Source organism: Martes martes (assembly GCF_963455335.1).
Source record: "Martes martes genome assembly, chromosome: 1".
NCBI classification, from domain to species: domain Eukaryota; kingdom Metazoa; phylum Chordata; class Mammalia; order Carnivora; family Mustelidae; genus Martes; species Martes martes.
The window spans coordinates 209,437,490-209,458,007 of record NC_137888.1 but is presented as its reverse complement, the minus strand read 5'-3'; the positions used below and the strand labels follow the sequence as shown (position 1 = coordinate 209,458,007).

The following is a 20,518-nucleotide window of genomic DNA, read 5'->3' as shown; positions in this document are numbered from 1 at the left end:
GTGAGAAGAAAATGGAGGAGAAAGGTCTGGGTGTTGGGGGTTGCATGTCAAAGGTGCCAGCTCCTTGTCAAATGGGTGCTTCTCACAATACTGCCTGGGGTCCTCCCTTGCCAGCTCTGACACCCTGGTGATGGCCATGACCCCCAGACTGACCAGGACTTCTCTCCATCAGGAGACCACTGTCTGCAGCTCCTGTGAAGATGTCCACTCCAGACCCACCCCTGGGTGGAACTCCTCGGCCAGGCCCTTCCCCAGGCCCAGGCCCCTCCCCTGGAGCCATGTTGGGCCCTAGCCCGGGGCCCTCACCGGGCTCTGCGCACAGCATGATGGGGCCCAGTCCGGGGCCTCCCTCGGCAGGACACCCCATCCCGACCCAGGGACCTGGAGGGTACCCTCAGGACAACATGCACCAGATGCACAAGGTAGGGAGCCTGTGCCCACTGCCCTGATTGACTGGGTCCCCATGATTGGAGGTGGGAGGACGGACAGTGCATCCTGCCTTCTGCTCCGAGCCAGCAGCCTTCCCACCTTGTGTCTCCCGTACCCATCATCCCACACGGGAGTTGTGGTCCCGCTCCAGAGTTGCCTTTTGTTAACAAATAAAAATGTCCAAATCCCTAAAAGGTGGCTTATATCACATGGTTTCCTGCACTCGGGTGGCTCTGCTCACCTGTGCTCTGTGTCCCCACTCTGTCCTGCACTTGGGTGCCACACACTCACTGTCCTGATGACTTTCGGAATTGATCAGATGCTTTTGCCAGTGAGGTGAGGAAAAAAAACCTCTTAACACAAATAGTGTTCCTTTTTCACTGTGTTCCTGGGTGATGGTTGGGGAAAACAAGGAAGCATCCTCCCGTCTGTGTCAGCATCTAAAGGAAAAAGTACCATGTTCAAGCCTCAGAGACCACAAGAGATCCTCGTGGAAGATGGACATGGTGCGGCCTAGAGGTGGGGGGTCTCTGCTGACCCCTCTAGCCTCGCTCCCGGGGCTGTCCGTGTGTTCGTACCCATTCCGCTCAGCTCTTCCCTTGCCCAGCAGGTGTAGGCTATTGTGCCCTTTTTATAGATGAGGAAGTAGGGTCTCAAGAGATGGTCAGTTACCGAGTCCATGGTGGAGCCATCTCATTCTCATCTCATCCCTCTTGCCCTCCTTGCCTTCCCCATCCCCGCACATTTCTGTCAACAGTATCTTGTCGCTTCCTTTTTGGGAAGCTGTTGGTGACCTGACCACCTCCCCGCGCCCCACCCCGCCCCCCACCCCGGCCAACTGATTGAGTCTGGCTTCTCCAGCACAGCCTTTTTCCCTCTCTGCCCATTTTGTTTCTTCCTCTTGGAATCGCTTGCACATACTCCAAATGTCTGTCAGACACCTGGCGTTTGTCCTGCACCGTGTTAGGAGCCCAGGGGCCAGAGGCTGTGGCAGTGGGACACCCCTCGCCTGCAGAGGCGTCAGCTTCCTGAGGACCCCCCCTTCCTGCATTTGAAGCTGCTCCTGTGGTCCCCGCCAAGCGCCCTCTCCTCCTCCTCTCTTGCTTCTCTCATGGCACACACTGAGCTGTAGCTGATTTTCCTGGGCCCCCCATTAGACTGAGTTCCCAGAGACCGGGATACTCCTGTCAACCAGGGCCTAGCAGAGTGCCCTGGAAGGGTCCCGGAAAATGGCCCCTTTACCGGCCATTCCAGTCTGGGAAGTACTTAGTGCTGAGCCTTTGGAAGGAAATTAGGTGTCATTGTTGTGCAGAGGTCCAGTGTACCTCTTAGGAGGAACAGAGCTATGCCACGGACACCTTTCCTCCCAGCTAATAGGCTAGAGGCCGATCTCAGATCAGTGAGGACGCTGAACGTAGTGTAATCATACCTGCAGGCAGAAATTTCTGTCTGTTCCTCTCATTACAGTCTCCCAAGGAAGAGGGTTTCTGATCCAAAGATCGGTGGTGACCAGGTCTCCTTGTGACGATTAATTGGGAGCTTGGTGTCCCAGCCAAAACAGCTCCTCTCCAGGAGCTCATGTCTTTTCTGTGTGCTATTTTGGCCATCTGAAACTGTCTTCTGGCACCCTGATCCATCTGTCCCTTCACTTCCAGACCTCCAGGCTCCTAGGTGGTCGCCCACTGTCGAGTGACATTGTTGCCTGCATCTGCTTGACACTTCAGTCAGTGCCAGGACCACGGCTTGGACCTAAGCTGCTTGCTCACATCAGTGATTCCGTACATACCGGGGCGACCTTGGGTGGACATTTCCACTTGCAGTGAACTCTCAGGCGGCACTTTGCATGCTGTTCCTGTTCCCCCTTGTTGAGCTTACCTTGTCCTTGTCCCCTCTTGTAGCCAATGGAGTCCATGCATGAGAAGGGCATGTCGGATGACCCCCGCTACAACCAGATGAAGGGAATGGGGATGCGGTCAGGGGCCCATGCAGGGATGGGGCCGCCGCCAAGCCCCATGGACCAGCACTCCCAAGGTACTGCTTCATTACTCTTCTTTCCTTGTGTCTGTTGCCTGCTCCCCATCGCCCCAACCCTACCCTGGGTGTCCTGAGGTCATTTTCCTAGTTGGGTCTCCCGGTCTCCCACAGGCAGATTCAAGGTAAACCTAGGCAGTTTGGCCCTGTGGGAGATTCTGCCATGGGGGGCTGGGGAGCTTGGGCTTGCCCGGTGCCTGTTTTGGGCCGGCTTGTCTTAGAGCAGCCTCCGAAGAGGGAACCCTGGTGGGACGTGTCTATATGCAGCCCTGGAGATTAGACAGGGGCCGAGCAGGGTGGGCTTCTCGGGCCAGCAGCTCCCATGCCATCCAGGAATGTACTAGCAATGCAGATTCCTGGGCCCCACTTCAGACGGCTGGGACAGAATCTTGCGGTCGGGGCTCTGCTTTAACAAGCCTTCCCTGTAGTTTTTCTGAACCAGGGCAGCTGGAGAAGGAACGGAGTAGATGACTCCAGTCATCGGGGTGGGGAGCTCAGTGCCTCCAAGGGGCTCCACACTGAATGGACGTTAGGGGCGTGGTCTGTCCAAGTTGAGGGGCGGGAGGGCAGGCCTGAGGGAGGCCTGGATCTGTGTAACAGCTCAGCATGGACCGTCGGCAGGCAGCTTGCTGAAAGCTGAGCCAAACCAAACCGGTCATGCCGGCCACTGTTCAGGCTGCCAGGGTGTCTCCTCTCTCTGGCTGCTGCTCCTTTGAATCATGGGATTAATGTCACTTGGCCGCCCCCTGTCTCAGGAGAGGAGCCGGTGTAAGCACAGTTGGAACGTTACCGTCTCTGCCTTAGAAATCAGAGGATGGATGTTGCCGAGTGACCGCCTGGATCCGTGTTGCTTCACAGGTTACCCCTCCCCCCTGGGCGGCTCCGAGCATGCCTCCAGTCCGGTTCCAGCCAGTGGCCCGTCCTCAGGCCCACAGATGTCCTCTGGGCCAGGAGGGGCCCCCCTGGATGGTGCCGATCCCCAGGCTTTGGGACAGCAGAACCGGGGCCCGACTCCGTTTAACCAGAACCAGCTGCATCAGCTCCGAGCCCAGATCATGGCGTACAAGATGCTGGCCAGGGGGCAGCCCCTCCCCGACCACCTGCAGATGGCGGTGCAGGGGAAGCGGCCGATGCCCGGGATGCAGCAGCAGATGCCAACACTACCTCCACCCTCTGTGTCCGCAACGGGACCTGGCCCCGGGCCTGGCCCTGGCCCTGGCCCGGGTCCGGGACCAGCACCTCCAAATTACAGCCGGCCTCACGGTAGGGCCCACGCTCCCCTGTGCTCGGGGTTGGGAGGGGGACGCAGAACTGACCAGGACGTGGGCGGCGATGTCCGCAGACCTGGGCTTTTTTGCCCTTGGCATCCCCCCCGGAGCCTGCATGGCGTCGGCAGCGCTCAGGGTGCTCGGGCGGCAGGGCTGTCTCCGTGCTCGGTGTTGCCTCTCCCGCTGCCTCCCCGGCCCCCACACCCACCATCTTACCCGTGCCGAGGGGCTTGTTGTTGGCTGTGTCCCCTGGAGCCAGGCCTGCCTGTGGGGGTGGGTGTAGGCGTAAACCTGGGATGCCTTCGATCGTCTTGTTTGTTTCTCCCGATGTGTAGGTATGGGAGGGCCCAACATGCCCCCCCCAGGACCCTCAGGCGTGCCCCCTGGGATGCCAGGTCAGCCCCCTGGAGGGCCTCCCAAGCCTTGGCCTGAAGGTAAGTCCCCTCTGTCATGGTGACATGGCCTCTTCCTTGGCTCCCATCACGGGCTTGTGCCATGGAGCCCCTGAGAGGATCCTGCTGAGAGAGAGACGGCCAAGAATAAGGCCTCGCTTCTTTCTGCCTTCTTTGGGTCTTTTTTTTTTTTTCTTTAAGATTTTATTTATTTGACAGAGATACAGTGAGAGAGGGAACACACAGGAGTGGCAGAGGGAGAAGCAGGTTCCCCGCTGAGCAGGGAGCCCGATGCAGGGCTCGATCCCAGGACCTTGGGATCATGACCTGAGCTGAAGGCAGAGGCTTAATGACTAAGCCACCCAGGCGCCCCTGCCTTCCTTGGGTCTTATCTGTCCCTGGTCACTTCCCAGAGGCTTAGGTTTGGTTCCACTGCATGATTCCTACCCCACCTTGTCCTATGGCTTGTGGTAATCCTGGGGTCTCCTCACCAAGGAGAGGAAGAGCCTAGTGACCGAGTCCACTGGATGCCTCCAGTGAGAGGCTGTGGGGAGGCGCTGCCGCAGCCACAGACCCCATCCTTCAGGGCCCAGAGGCCATGTCTGACCCCCTTCCCTCCTGAGAACGCCACCCCCCCGCCCCCCGTGCTGTGAGAGGCAGGGAGAGTGACAGGGTGGCCCCGGGTTCCGTTTCTGCCGACTGGGTGCAGCCTTTGTGTTCTATGTAAGACATGGTCATTAGAAGGTGTCAGAGGGTCACCTCCGTGGGGAAGAAGTACAGATGAAATGGCCTCATTCCAGGGCGCCTGGGTGGCTCAGTGGGTTAAAGCTTCTGCCTTGGGCTCAGGTCATGATCCCCGGGTCCTGGGATCGAGCCCCACATCGGGCTCTCCGCTCAGCAGGGAGCCTGCTTCCTCCTCTCTCTCTGCCTGCTTCTCTGCCTACTTGTGATCTCCGTCTGTCAAATAAATAAAAATCTTTAAAAAAAAAAAAAAGAAAAAGAAAAAAGAAATGACCTCATTCCTTGTCCGCTCGGAGCCGGAAGTTTAGTGATGGGCCCTGCAGAGCTCATGGCCTAAGTAGGACTCCTTGGGCACCAGGTGAACGTCCGGAAACTGCTGCTCCTGCGAGGCCGCCCACAGCAGGACCGAACCTGGGAGCGGCACTTAGGCAGGCGGGGCTTCGGGAAGGGGAACGTCTGCTGAGATCCGAAGGGGGCAGGAGGGAGGAGGACCCCCAAGGGACCCCTGAGTGAGATGCTGCTCGGGCCTCATCAGCCTTGGGGATGAGTTTGTCCCCGGGGCCATAAGCGCCCAGAAGGCTTTTCATTTACCTCCGGAATCGAGCCAGAATTCAGAGACGTGCCTCTCCCGCCTGATTCCTCTCCCCCAACCCCTGCCAGGACCCATGGCGAATGCTGCTGCCCCCACGAGCACACCTCAGAAGCTGATCCCCCCACAGCCAACGGGCCGCCCCTCACCTGCGCCCCCAGCCGTCCCACCCGCTGCCTCCCCGGTGATGCCGCCCCAGACGCAGTCGCCGGGGCAGCCTGCCCAGCCTGCCCCCATGGTGCCATTGCACCAGAAGCAGAGCCGCATCACCCCCATCCAGAAGCCGCGGGGCCTGGACCCTGTGGAGATCCTGCAGGAGCGGGAGTACAGGTAAGGGCGCTGCTGCCTGGGGGCATTTGGGGTTGCTGCCCCTTGCCTCGGTCAGCCCCGGCATGGTTGGTTTGACTCTCAGTTCCGAAGGCCGGTGGGGTATGAGATCGGAAATCTGTCACCAGTTGCGTAGTTCTCTCTGTTGCTGTGTATCCTTCCAGAGAAGTCCTGTGCGTGTATAGGCAGACAGGTGCCTGTGTTTCAGGATGGACATGCGGTTCCTCCCACGGCAACAGACTTAGCTCTTCCCTTGTCTGTACCAGATGAGCTTTTCTTCTTGTTGGATGCACAGTATTCTGTCCAGTGCCTTTACCATAATTGATTTAGCCCGGACCCTGTGACAGAAGGGATATCAGGTTGTTTCTAGTCTTTTTTTTCCCCTAATCTTTTGTTAAAACAATGTTGTAGTCAACGCACTTGCGTCTCTCTCTTTTCCCATGTGTGCACACGTGTCAAGTGTAATTCCCTGAAAGTGCCACGGCTTGGGTACAGGGGACCTAGGCAGGGAACGTTCCTAGATTCTGCAAAACTGCCCTCCTGAGAGGTCGTACAAAGAGATGTTGAATGCAGGTGCTTTATTCTCCTCGCTCACTTTCGGCTCATCAGCACTCAGCGACCTGGCCGAGCCTTGTGGCGGGCCGTCACAAATGTCACTAGTTGCTGGCTACTTTGCCAAGGCCTTCTGGGTGCCCGGCACTGGGGGGAGACAGCGGGCACACGGGGCGCCTGTATCACACTGTACCGTGCGGCTGGGGCACCTCAGGTTCGCCCCCGAACACCTTGCCCTCCACCGTTTGCCCATTGCGTTGACAGCTTATTCAGGGCTGGCCTCCCTTGGTAAATGTAAACCACCTGTGGGAGGGGCTGTGCTTGTTGACCATAATCCCCAGATATACCAGCAAATCTTTGTATAATGATGGGCTCCAGAGGGCCTCACCAGAGGTGCTCTGGAGCTCCAGCCCCTGTACCCAGGCGCCTCTCTTCTAGTTGCATGTAGGTAGCTTAAACGTGGCCTTTCCAGATATGTCCTTGCATCCCCCACGTTTCCCTCCCATTTCTGTCCCCACGCACCTGACCGCAGCTCATTGGGCCAGACCCTGCCTCCCCTTCCCTGTTGCTCACCCTCCCCCATCCCCTGTGTCCTCATCTCAGCTCCCTGCCCCCATCCTGGGAACTGGTGGCCTTTTCCACACTATGGACCCCGCCACCTGGTCTGCATCTCTTTGCTGGCTTCCCTGTTCTCCCCCTTGCTTGTGGAGTCCGTTTTCCACACAGCAGTTTGCAGTCTCTTTTTATAATTAACTTCCATTAGACCTGTTCCCCAGGTTCAAACCTGCCACTGGTGTCCCAGTGCCCATCCAATAAGCACCTTTTTGTTTAGCCCCTGCCCAAGGCTCTGTCCTTGCCTACACCACTGTCCCTGTTCCTCTTTTTCTGTGGAACAAGTGAGACTCATTTCTACCCCCGGCCCTTTGCATAAGCTGCACATGACTCCTTGGCTAATTGAGGCCTGATTGCTGAGGTCACCTGCTCATAGAGGCCTTGCCTAACCCCCTCACTTCTAGCCCCTTTCTCAGAGTATTTGGTACTCTCTGCAATTAGTGTAGGTATTTAATTTTTTAATTCCTTTATGGTCTGTCTTGCTGGTAAGCCTGAAAGCTCTACGAGAATAACACATTAGTCTTGTTTAGTCTTATTTAGTGCTAAGGCCTAATGTCTGGATCAGTCCCTGGCACACAGCAGGCATTTCATAAATATGGGTGAAACTCTGAGAAGGGGGATTACCTCATTTGAACTGTAGACCAAGCCTGGAGGGTTGCTCTGCGGGGTGGTCCCTGCGTTGGGGCGGAGACGCTGGTCCACCTGGCCCCCTAGTTGGCTGGAATGTCACAAAGCAGCTATGCCTGTCAGGTTCGGGTTTGCTGGGCCCGCCCCACTCTTTCCATGTTCTGGGTTTCAGCTGGCTTCCTTTTCTGAGCCATTGCCCATGTTGTGACCAGGACCTGCCTTCCTCGAGGGATGGATTCTCCCGAGGCCCCACCTTGAAAGGCAACAGGTGGGCTCCCGTGAATACACAAGAGCTCTCCTCACCTCTCTTCCTTCTGTCTTTGCCACCCAGGCTGCAGGCTCGAATCGCACACCGAATTCAGGAACTTGAAAACCTTCCCGGGTCCCTGGCCGGGGATTTGCGAACCAAAGCGACCATTGAGCTCAAGGCCCTCAGGCTGCTGAACTTCCAGAGGCAGGTAGGCGCAGACGCAGGCCCGTTGCTTGAGGGAAAGAGCCTCTTCTGCCAGCATTGATGCCTCGATTCAAAGAGCTACTTGCCAGGCAGTTCTTAAATGGGCCTTGATCATTAAAAGCAGCAGTGGCCTCACACCCCCTTTGGCTGGCTATCCCCCTCTGCTGTCCACGTCCTGCTCGGTGGTGGGACGTTTGCCGCTCTTGGGATGCATAGCTCTGGGTCCTTCCTAAAGCAGTTGTTGCCGGCGGGAAACGGGAGACTTAAGTGGGTCTGTTTCTGGGGGTGCTCTACCTTTGAATGACCTGTAAGAAATATCTTGCATGTGGTTGATGGGGGGCAGCGCTGGAGACCTGAAGGTTTGAGAGAACCTTCTGGATGTCCTGAAGCTGTCATCTTCTGAGCTTTGCGCGGTCTTTGGGCACCCACCAGAAGGCATTTAGAACGGCTCCTTCTGGAAGGAGCCGCAGTGTGTCTAGCTTGAGATAATGTAATTATGTGTGGATTTGACAACATCGTGTGCATCGTTTCTTCCTTCCTCAAGCTACGACAGGAAGTGGTGGTGTGCATGAGGAGGGACACGGCCCTCGAGACGGCCCTCAACGCCAAGGCCTACAAGCGCAGCAAGCGGCAGTCCCTGCGTGAGGCCCGCATCACCGAGAAGCTGGAGAAGCAGCAGAAGATCGAGCAGGAGCGCAAGCGCCGGCAGAAGCACCAGGTGCGTCCCCGCCCCACCACGAGGCTCGGCCTGCGTGTCAGGGCTCCCGGGGCTCCCGTGCCGCCGAGTCTTGTTTGGTTTGTGTCTGGGCATGCTGTCTGTTTGTCTTTTCTGTTCATCACAACCATATTCTAGGCACCGAGAATATGTTAGTGGGTAAAACCGCGTGGTAGCGGGCGGACAGACCATAATCACATATGCCGTGTTTGGGAGGTGATAAGGGTGTGAAAAGATGTAAAGCAGGGGTGGGGAGGGACGGAGGGGCTGCTGACACAGCATGGTTGGGGGAGTTCTCTGAGAAGGCACGATCTGAGGGAGGGAACCACAAACACATGTGGGCCAGGAGCTTTGCAGATTGAGGGGAAGGTGCAAAGGCCCTGGGGCTGGAATGTGCCATGTGTTCTGTGACCAGCAGGGATCCCAGTGTGGCTAGAGTGGAGTGAGCAAGGGAGAGAGTGGGACAGAAGGACAAGGGAGAGAGTGAGGGGAGGACAGAGAGGTGGAGGGAACAGAGAGGGGAGGCAGAGCATCTGGGCTGAGGAGACCACTTGGGCCTTTACTGTAAGTGAGGTGGGAGCCATGGAGGGTCCCGAGCAGACAAGGATGTGATCTGACTTAGCTTCTACGCGATCTGTCGGGAAGACCCCATCTCTGCCGGAATAGGATGTGGGACGATTTGGTTTGTTTGCTCACTGACTTTTTCTAAAGCTCTGCTGTGGTTGCTGTCTGGTACAGGTGTAGTTTAGAATTTAAAAAGTCAATACTTGGCATTTAACGTTTTGGTGTATCCTTCAGGTAGGTTTTCTGTCCGCACAGAGTATTCAGAAGTTAAATAGCCTCCTTTAAACAAACATATACGCTTGTGGACATGTGGAAGCATGATTTTTTTTTTTAAAAAGATTTATTTATTTATTTATTTGACAGACTGAGAGATGAGAGAGATCACAAGTAGGCAGAGAGGCAGGCAGAGGAGGGAGGGGAAGTAGGCTCACTGCTGAGCAGAGAGCCTGATGTGGGCTCTCTGGACTCTGGGATAGTGACCTGAGCTGAAGGCAGCAGCTTTAACCCACTGAGCCACCCAGGCGCCCCTGGAAGCATGATTTTTAATGTCTACATTGTATTCCTTCTCTGCCTTGGTATCTGCTAATTTATGTAACCATTTCCCTGTTGGGGCACATGTAGCCTGTTCTCAACCTTGCAGTGTTAGAAATAATACTAGAAGAGGCCTTCTTGACCTTGAATTTTGTTGGCCAATGTCTGCTGTTTTCCTTAAAGGGACTTCCTGGCCGTGGAATGACTTGTTTGGAGGGTGAGGGTGTTTTGAAGTGCTTCGTGTTCAGTGCCAGTTCGGGCAAGGTGGATGGCCCTGCCTGTTACCCACGAGGGAGGGCCCCTCTCCCCACAGTCCCCCGCGCGAGGCTTTCCTTACACAGGGAACGCCGAACCTCGGGGCAGACAGTCATTGTACCGTTTTGATTACGTCCTCTGGGTTTTAAACAAGCTGCCTTTAAAGTTTTGTCTCCTTTTCAGCGATGTTACAGCGACCCCGGGGAGTAGCCAGTCCTCTCTTCTGTATCTGTCCCTGCAGGAGTACCTCAACAGCATTCTGCAGCATGCCAAGGATTTCAAAGAATATCACAGATCGGTCACAGGCAAAATCCAGAAGCTCACGAAGGCGGTGGCCACCTACCACGCCAACACGGAGAGGGAACAGAAGAAGGAAAACGAAAGAATTGAGAAAGAGAGAATGCGGAGGCTCATGGTAAAATTCCACCTTCGTGGCATTGTGTCCCTTCATGGCCCTTCGTGGCTGGTTTGGGTGTGGCAGGCACCAGGGATCGATTGCCTGGTATTACGCCAAGGCCGACTGCTGCTCAGAGTTAGAGGTGGGACAGAGAGAAAGAAAGGGCGGGACAGAGAGAAAGAAAGGGCGCGGGTTTGGGAGTCCAAAAGACCTGGCCTGTTCATTTTGTCAGTGTTTGCGAGATCTTAGGCTGGTTAGCTGGCTGCTCTGTGATCTCTCCAGGAAGGGGAGGGGCGCGCGCTGGAGGTTGGGAGAGTGACTGATGATGTGATATCTGGCCTGTCCCTCCACCCTTTGTGTTTGGCTGTTTGGGATGATTCAGGCAGATGCTGATAGGCCCTGCTGTGTACACGCGGCCCTAGCAGTAAGGGGATCATGCAGGCCCTACCCTCCCGGCCGCTCCTGCTGGCCCTAGAGAGATGGAGGCCCAGGCCGAACAAACAAGCGTTTTGGGTGGCGTGAAGTACCCCGAAGAGAAGGAAGCGGGATGAGGGAGTAGGGGTTGATGGGGTGTTACGGGAAGGGTGGGCGTGACTCCCTTAATGAAGTGCCTCCCAGGGGTAGAGGAACCAAGGGCAGGCCCCTGAGGCATCGGAAAGCCAGGTGCGAGGCACAGCAGAAGGCCCGTAAAAGAGCGTGGTGAGGGCGCAAGCAAGGTCAGAGTCCCTAAGGCAGTCATGGGGGACCTTGTAGATCACAAGAAAGACTTTAGATGGAATTCTGTGTACGATGGGAGACACAGGAGGCTCTAAGCTAGGGTGACATCTGATTGATTATTAGAAAGCCAGGAGGAGCTTGCTGCATGGGTCCATGAGTATCTGGCCTGGACTGGAGAGAAGTGTCAGGTTTTGCAGGTGAGGTAAACACAACACCAGGCAAGGTAGGCGCAAGGCAAGATTTCTTAAAGGTACTCTCCGGTGAAGTTTCAGGGCTCAGGAGAAGGGGAGCCGGGAAAGTCACGCGTGCCGGGAGGAGGTGGGCACCCTCGGGCGAGGTTCCTCGACTCCGGAAAGGGGAGTGGGGGATGTCACACTGGGAGGGAGTCGGCGGGGGTCTTTCATCGGGTCAAGGTAGGTCACATCCATATTTGGTGATCGGAAGGTATGGAGTGAGGGCAGTCCGTGATGGGCAGTTCCTAATTTGGAAGCTCCTGGGTGGAGAGTTTCAGTCTCCTGACGGTGACAGGGAGGCCACAGTGAGGGTGGTGGGAAAGTTCGCCATCTTGGAGAGGGTTGGCGGGAAGATCCGCCATTTTGGAGCCCCGGGTTCCCAGCTGGTCCATCAAGAAGTGTTTGTATTTGGGAGGCGTTTGTGGACAGAGGGGCTAGGACTTGCTGTTGGCCTTTTCAAATGGCTTCTGGCAAAAGCGTATCTGTCCAGCAGGCCCCCTCAGGGTCTTCCCTGGGTATGGGTTGAAGAGATGCTGAAGGGGGAGTCGATAGCCCTGTGAAGGTGTACGTACAGCACGGGTCTGGTGTCAGCTGAGCATTCCTTTGGGGAGGGTCTGGTTGCTGGTTAATGACAACCCTCAGTGGGCTTCTTGGCTTTGGATTACCTGCCCTGGGCCCTAATGGACGAGCGCGTGTCTCTTGGAAACACCACCATGACCTCACCCTTCTGCAGGCGGAAGATGAGGAGGGCTACCGCAAGCTCATCGACCAGAAGAAGGACAAGCGCTTGGCCTACCTCTTGCAGCAGACAGACGAGTACGTGGCTAACCTCACAGAGCTGGTGCGGCAGCACAAGGCTGCCCAGGTCGCCAAGGAGAAAAAGAAGAAAAAGAAAAAGAAGGTGCGCTGGGCCTGGCTGTGTGCCTGCCCCTGGGTGGGATTGGAGCAGCCGTCTTGGCACGTGTGCCTTGGCCTCCCTGGTGACCGTGTCTCTCTTCACTTGCAGAAGGCAGAAAATGCGGAAGGACAGACACCTGCTATCGGACCTGATGGCGAGGTAAGGGATCAGATGAGTTTTCTTTTCATGGAAACGCCAGCTTAGTCCTGGGAGCTTAGATCTGTCGCATCCTTTAAATTTTTTTTTCTTTTGAAATCACCAGAGCTATCTATGATGAATGGAAGAATCCACATGTGTCCCCTGCCACATCGCACCCCCTCCTCAGTCCCACTCCCCAGGAAGGTACATTGTCAGCTCCCGGTGTGTTTCCTTCTGGACTTCTTTTGTTGTCCATCCCGTTATTTTGTTAGTTTCACTCTGACATAATTAAAGGACAGAATTCCAGCATCTTCCTCACCTGGGTCCCCCATTTTCCCAAACATTTTTTCCTAAACCATCAGAGAGTCAGGTGCAGACATGACGACCCCTTACCTCTGTATATTTCAGTGTGTTTCCTAGAAACAAGCTCCTTCTTTTCCGTGACTGTACAGCGATCAACAAGCAGAAACAAGCATTGACTCCATGATCTCATCCGCGGCGCTTGTTAAGGCTTAGTCAGCTGTCCCTCTGGTGGCCTTCACAGCAAGTCCATGGCCGTGCATTGCCTTCAGTGGCGATCCTTCTAGTCCTTTGATCCTGAACAACTTCTCACTTCGTCTCAGCCTTTTCTGACCTTGGCATTTCTGCAGAGCACAAGCCAAGTATTTCCCACAGGGGCCTTTCACTTGGGTTTGACTTGCCCTTTCCTTGTGGTTAGATTCCGGTTATGTGTTCTTGGCAGGAAGACGCCAGAGTGACACTGTGTTCTTCTGCGTGCGTCACAGTGGGAGTCATGGCGTGGATGGCTTCGGTCACTGGCGGTGTTGACCAGGATCCCTTGGTGTCTGCTGAGGCATCTGTGATGAAAAGTTACTATCTTTTCCTTTTGTAATCATTAAGTACCTTGTGGAGCAATGCTCAAGGCTCTTTAAATGAATTTTATCTCCTCTTTCTTCCACTCACTCGTTTTTTCATCTGCTTAATTGGTCTTTGCCTGTATCAGGTTTTGCCGTGATGGTTACAGAATGGTGATGCCCCCTCTCTTCACCCTGACCTTCCCCTCCCCTCCCCCATGATTTCTTCCGCATTTTTTAGATGACTTTCTACAGGAAGGAAGAGTTTTTTCTCTTCTTTCCTCTTTGGGAAGAGAGCCCTGGTACCAACTTACAGCCCTGGTACCAACTTACAGGAGTAAACTCTCATTGCCAGCCCTGGTACCAACTTACAGGAGTAAACTCTCATTGAGTTTAATCCTTTACCGTCATTATTTTGATGTTGCCAGCCCTGGTACCAACTTACAGGAGTAAACTCTCATTGAGTTTAATCCTTTACCGTCATTATTTTGATGTTCAAAGTATTCTAGTCTGGGCCAGTAAGAGCCCCTTCCAGTTGGCCCATGTGTCCCTTGAGAGCTGCCTTACTTCCTTGCACACCGTAATGGCCCAAGCTTATCTTCTGCTTTCGCAGCCAATATTTAGAAACCAAGATCTCTCTCTCTTTCTCTTTATCTCTAAGGAAGTTAAGTAAGTAAGTAAGCCAAGTTCTATACCCGGAGTGGGGCTTGAACTCATGACCCCAAGATCAAGAGTTGCATGCTCTACTCACTGAGCCAGCCAGATGGCAAAGATACCTCGTTAGATGCGATTGTTGATATAGGGCGTTATTGCTTCTAGGCCCTCCTGGCTGTCAGATCTAGGGAACAGGTATACGGCCACATGCATCTGTGCATTGCTAGTCTGTATGTTCAAAACCTTACATTCACATGGATATTTCTGCGTCTAATCTAATACCGTAGGGCTATTTCGGTTCTCTCTTTCCTTATAACAGCCCAAAACTTGGCTCCATTAGCCATGGTATATTTCTTTATTTGCCTAATCCTGGAAAATACATTCTGGGAAATACATTCAGAGTTGTTAACTCATAATCCTGTGCAAAAGAGGCCTCCTAGCTAGAGTTTAGTTGGTGTTTGGAGTTATTCAGTCTGAAATTAATGTGCTCCTAATATTACATTTAAACGTTACTTGGATTAGTTCTTTCCTGTGCCCTCATTGGTGTGGTTTCCCCTTTTCTTGTTGGTTTTCTTTATTTACTCATCATTTATGTATGTATTTTAATAAATTTTTTTAAAAGGTTTTATTTATGTATTTGACAGAGATCACAAGTAGGCAGAAAGGAAGGCGGGGGGCGGCAGAAAACGGGCTCCCTGAGCAGAGAGCCTAATACGGGGCTAGGTCCCAGGACCCTGAGAGCATGACCTGAGCTGAAGGCAGAGGCTTAACCCACTGAGCCACCCAGGCGCCTTATTTTAATAAATTTTTTAGAAGATTTTATTTATTTGAGATAGTGAGAGATAGAGCCCAAGTTGGGGCACAGCGGGAGAGGGAGAAGGAGGCTCCCCACTGAGCTGGGAGCCTGATGTGGGACTCAATCCCAGGACCCCGGGATCATGACCTGAGCCGAAGGCCGACATTTAACCGACTTGAGCCACCCAGGCACCCCTTTCATTTCTGTATTTAATATGTGAAACTTTACTAGTCTGGTTCTAAAAGTCAGTGCCATACAAAGTGGCCCACTCGGAGTGGGCTTGCTGTCTCCACTCACTGTTTTTTCCCTCCCACATCCCTGCCAGCCTCCTGAAAGCCGCTGTTCTCCCTCAGTACGCTCCTTTGGAGGAAAGATGTCTAGAAGGGGGAGGTGTAAATAAGTAGTGTTTCCTTTCCCGCCTTCCCTGCCCCCTCCTCACTCCCACCTTCCAGAGGAAAACTGCATAACCGTTGTGAAAAGCCATGTTTGCTCTGGGGCCTTTTCTGTGTATGTGCCACCAGATGGTTTTCTTTTTCCAGCCTCTCATTGTGTCTCTGACATCTTCCCACGTTAGCTCACATACCTTATTCTTTCAGTGCCACTGAAACGTAGTATTTCTTGCAGAAAATACTTAAACAGTATGATAAAAAGCATAAGTCCCCACGGCACCTGCTTTCCCGAGAGCAAGCATGCGGGTTGAACGTGCATCCAGGAATCGTTTTGCCTACATCCATTTGGTTTGTTTTAAGGCCATTTGTGGTGATCTAGACATAGCTAGACTCCAGCAGGATATCTTGGGCCACTTTCCAATTCAGGCCATTAATTCTGTTCTAATTTTGTGGTGTGGACGTGTTAGCATCTCATTCAGCGGGCAGACGGATAGTCATTTAGGTGGCTCCGCATTTGCAGCCGCAATGACGATCCTGCACTTCTCGTCTCTGATGCGCCACTGCGTGCCCCTCCCTTCCCGGAGCCTGTTGCCCTTGTTCCCTTCCCGTTGCGCTCGTTGTTGTCACGAGCCTCCCTGGACATTACGTTTTCATGCTCTCTCCCAGTCAGCGTGGCCTGCCGTAACAAAGCACCGTGGCTGGGGTGGCTTCAATACCAAGAAAACAGTATGTTCTCACAGCTCTAGAAGCTGTAACTCCAAGATCGAAGTGCAGCAAGGTCGGTTCCTGGGGAGGGCTCTCTTCCTGCCTTGTGGATGGCTGCCTTCTTGCTGTGTCCCCATATGATGGGAGAGACAGCAAGCTTTGCTGTCTCTTACAGGGGGCACTATTCCGTCCCGAGGGCCCCACCTTGTAACCTCAACTAACCCTCATTACCCCCCACCCAAGGCCCCGTCTCCATATATAGCCACATTGGCAAGTTGGGGCTTCAGCATTGAATTTGGGGCGGGAGGGGGGGACATAATTCAGGCCATAGCAGATGCACACTTTCTCCTGGAGGCCAGATTCCTAAAGTGAATGACCAGTGATTAACTCAAATATGTATTTATTTCCTGAGATCTTGTTTTCTCTTATTATTTATTTATTTATCTTTTAAGTGGGCTCCATGCCCAGTGTGGGGCTTGAACTCATAACCCTGAGACTGTGAGTCGCCTGCTCTGCCCACTGAGCCAGCCAGGCACCCCATGAGGTTTTATTTTAAATGTTATATTGAATTTTTAAGAATGCAGGCTGGCGTTTCACCACAATAGAAAGCCTTTGTAAGGGCGTTTGGGGCATTCAGGGGAAAAGTCCTCTGGCGGCCAAGTGCAGCTCAGGGAGTTCTGTTGGGTAGTCACTGGCAGCTCCTCCTGCTGGGCACCAGAAGCCTCGCTTTGGTGGTTGTGAACTGTGCTTGATCTCAGCCCACGCTTCGCAGCCTTGGCCCCTCTGAATGGCCTGGGAGCTTTTCTGAAAGCCCCAGAGCAGTTGAATCATAATTTGGGGGTGGGGGGAAGTGCAGGCCTCAGCACCGTTAGCCACTCTCAGGGTGCACTCGGCGGTGAAAGTCCCCGATGGGGCCCGTGGAGGCTGTGCGTGAGGCAGGTGGTTGCCGTCACCTTCCGTGGTGGGCAGGTTTGAGGGCCAGGTGGTCTGGTGGCGTGGGAGCTGATCTCTGCTGTATGGGCCATGTTGACGGTGAGTGTGGCCCCTGAAGGGGACGAGAGGGTGGGAGAAGTTTCTGGAAGGTGTGAACAAAGGTTTAAACCAAGAACTTCATCCTTATTCTGGAGGTTTTCTCTAGGAAATTTGAGGGCACTAATGGAGGGGGAATGTTCTTCCAACACTGGCATCTCAAAACAACAAATGGAGGAATTTCATATATGCTAAGAGGAAGTTAATTGTTTTGCTTTCCAATATTCTAGTTAGCTCTTTCACGGAAGAGAATGAGGACCTTTGAGGAAGTCTACAAATGTAGTATTAATGGGTGGAAAAGGGGGCCAAACGAATGTGAATAGTATAGTCTTTTGCGTATAAACGAGGAGAGCGCAGTCCTTGTTTCTTACGCGTGGGGTAGGTCTACAAGGCTGCGTGAGAGACAGATACTGGTAGACGCATATGGAGAGAAAGCGTCTGATGGGGTCGGCAGAGGGTCCCCACTGTGCTCTTGTGAGGTTGGAGCCGTGTTACCGGTTTGAAAATGAAATACCTGAAGAAACAGCTGTCATCAATGGATCGTATAGTATTACTGTATTATTAATATATCATTAGCCCATTTTCACAACCACTGGCCATGTTTTGTGCCATTTTCTGGGCATGGAGTTGGGAGAGCACTTCCCAAGGTGGCCGTAGTTAGCAGAAGCCTGAGGTGTGGAAACCCCAGAACCTCAGGTTACATGTGTGACCCTTTTTCAGCCTCTGGATGAGACCAGCCAAATGAGTGACCTGCCGGTGAAAGTGATCCACGTGGAGAGCGGGAAGATCCTCACGGGCACCGACGCCCCCAAAGCAGGGCAGCTAGAAGCCTGGCTTGAGATGAACCCGGGGTGAGTTGGCCTCGTTCCGGGGGCTCTGGTAGCTGATTTTGCTTTCATTTAGAAGCAGGCCAGTTCACTAAGGTGGGTGAATCCTGTGTGCTCTGGCAAAGTGTGTATTAAAACACTAATATTTTTTCTAGATATGAAGTAGCTCCGAGATCTGATAGTGAAGAAAGTGGCTCAGAAGAAGAGGAGGAGGTAAGAGTCCATTTCCTGGCTGCTGCGGTTCTCAGTGTGGTAACTTCCACTCCTGGGGCCCCCGTCACCCCTTTCCACTGTGATCGTCTGCTCTCGGCGGGTGTTATATGGGGCAGGAAACAGGCACAGGGCAGCCAAGGGCCCTAGTCCTGGCTGAAATTTGGTGCCTTAGAGCTGCACTCTCCAATTCCATAACCTCTAGCCACATGTGACTCCTCAGTCTTAAATTAATCAAATTAAATAGATTTTAAAACGGACCATCCTCACCTCTACTAGCCGTCTTTCAAGTGCTCAAAATCCGAAGCCCTCCTTTCCAGAAAGATTGGGATCATTGGATCATGTACATGTTTGCCCATGATAATCTAATCTTTGGAAACATAAATAGTTGGATTTGTTGTGTAAACTCTAAATCATTTAACTATGTCACGTTATGGTTGGCAAAGCTATACTGAAGAGCCACGTTCCCCTCTCTGTCCTCAAGTGCCTCCTGGGAGCACACATTTTTTACTTTCCTCCTTATTACCACTTCAGCTCTTCTGGAATTTTATTTGGGGTAGGCCATGGGGCAGAGCTCTGCCGTGTTTCCCCTCTGAGGAGTACTAAGTGAACTGACATTCAGTTTAGTCCTCCCATCCCACTGGCCTGTGACATTTTTTAAAATGTGTTCAGTTTTTATACCCAGTGGGGTCGTTCTAGGGCGGCCTGTTCAGGTTCATTTAACATTGATTGTAATGATTCTCCAGTAAAATTTTGTTGTAATTTTTTGATAGCTCTGTAGAGAGATAATTTAAATACCATAAAATGCACCCATAGGAAGTGTATAATTCGGTGATTTTTTACTGAATTTATAGACTTGTACAATCTTTACCGCACACCAATTTTAGAATGTTCTGTAATCCCAGAATTCTCCCTCCTGCTGGTTTACAGTTTGCTCTGACTCCTTCCTCCAGCTCCAGGAAACCAGGGATCTGCTTTCTGTTTCTGTAGATTTGTCTTTTCTGGGTATTTTCTATAAATGGAGTCCTATAATGTGTAGTATTTTGTGTCCGGCTTCTTTCAGATAGCTGTTGATGTTCATCCCTGTTGTATGCGTACCAAGAGCTCATGGCTATTCATGCCCGCGTCCTGTCCTGCTGTGCGGTGTGGCATGCTTGCTTATCCTTTCCCGGTTGATGAGCTATTTGTGTTGTTTCCGTTTTTGCTATTACGAATGATGTTGCTGTGAACATTCCCATACACGTCTTTGTGCGGACATACGTTTTCATTTCTCTTGGGTAGATACCTAGGAGTGGAATGGCTGGGTCATGTGGTAAGTTCATGTTTGCCTTTTTTTAAGAAACTGCCAAACCGTTTTCTAAAGTGGTTGTACCATTTCACGGGTTCCACTTTCTCCATATCCTTGTCCATACTTTGTGTTATCTGTCCTCTCGATTGAATCCATCCTAGTGGGTGCATAGTAGTATCTCATTGTGCCTTTAGTTTGCATTTTCTTAGTAACTAAATAATGTTGAGCGTTTCTTCGTGTGTTCGTTTACCATTTGTATATCTTCTTTGGTGAATGTGTACTCCTGTTTTTTGCCCGTTATGAACTAGGTTGTCATCTCATCACTGAGGTGTAAGATTTCTTTATATATTCTTGGGACATGTCCCTGATCAAATACAGAGCTTGCAGTATCTTCTCCTAGTCACTCTGCCTTTTGCTTTTTCCCTCAGTGGTGTATTTTGAAATGCAAAATGTTTTTAATTTTAAGAAAATCTAGTTTATCATAAATTTTTTTGTTCCTGCGTTGTGCTTTTGGAGTTATATCTGAGAACTCTTCGAAGTCACTTAGATTTTTCTTCTGTGTTTTCTTCTAGACGTTTGGTAACTGAAGCTCTTACAGTAAATGTCATAGTTGAGTCAGTGGCTGTGGTCTGAGATACAGGTGTAAGATTTTTTTCTTGCCCATGGATAGCCACTGTCTCCGCATCATGTGACGGAAAGATGGCTCTTTCCTCCTTCAGATAGTCTTGGCACTTCTGTTGGAAACCAGTTGACAAGAAATGTAAGGTTGTTTCTGCGTCTCCTTTATGTCCTATTAATCTTTATGTCTGTGATTGTGCCACAACCACTTTATCTTGGTTGTTGTAATTTTATAATAAATTTCGAAGTTAGATGGTGTTACTCCTCCAGTTTGGTGGCTTTCATTGTCAAATAGATCCTTTGTGTTCCTTTGTAAATTTTAGGGTCAGCTCATCAGTTACTATAAAAATTCCTGCTGGAATTTGTATTGGAGTTGCATTTAATCTGTGGATTGATTTGGGAAGAATCACACCTCAACAATATTTGGTTTTATAATTCATGCTCATGGAATGTCTCTCCATTTATTTTTATCATCATTGATTTCTCTTAGCGCTGCTTTGAGGGTTTTCAGTATACAGTTTGTATACTTTATTTGCTAAATTTATTTTTAAATATTTCTTTCGATGCTATTAATGAATAGAATTTCTTTCTTTCTTTCTTTCTTTCTTTTTCATTTGTTAAGATTTTACTCATTTGAGAGAGAGACAGAGTACAAGTAGGCAAAAGGAGAGGGAGAAG

General features: G+C 52.1%; 1 protein-coding gene across 5 annotated transcripts in view; it reads left to right on the top strand.

The window, feature by feature from the left end:
- SMARCA4 (SWI/SNF related BAF chromatin remodeling complex subunit ATPase 4) overlaps nucleotides 1–20,518 on the top strand; it is a 90,489-nt gene that overhangs the window by 17,120 nt on the left and 52,851 nt on the right. For 4 of the 5 annotated variants that reach the window (XM_080827064.1, XM_080827066.1, XM_080827065.1 and 1 more), the window contains exons 2-13: nucleotides 173–422; nucleotides 2,328–2,460; nucleotides 3,319–3,723; nucleotides 4,064–4,162; nucleotides 5,522–5,780; nucleotides 7,900–8,026; nucleotides 8,567–8,740; nucleotides 10,329–10,502; nucleotides 12,168–12,335; nucleotides 12,441–12,491; nucleotides 17,618–17,748; nucleotides 17,880–17,937. In XM_080827064.1, coding sequence (XP_080683190.1) covers nucleotides 201–422; nucleotides 2,328–2,460; nucleotides 3,319–3,723; nucleotides 4,064–4,162; nucleotides 5,522–5,780; nucleotides 7,900–8,026; nucleotides 8,567–8,740; nucleotides 10,329–10,502; nucleotides 12,168–12,335; nucleotides 12,441–12,491; nucleotides 17,618–17,748; nucleotides 17,880–17,937 — 2,001 coding nt within the window. In that variant the 5' untranslated portion in view covers nucleotides 173–200. The remainder of the gene's footprint in view (nucleotides 1–172; nucleotides 423–2,327; nucleotides 2,461–3,318; nucleotides 3,724–4,063; nucleotides 4,163–5,521; nucleotides 5,781–7,899; nucleotides 8,027–8,566; nucleotides 8,741–10,328; nucleotides 10,503–12,167; nucleotides 12,336–12,440; nucleotides 12,492–17,617; nucleotides 17,749–17,879; nucleotides 17,938–20,518) is intronic. The other variant, XM_080827062.1, reaches the window with a different exon arrangement.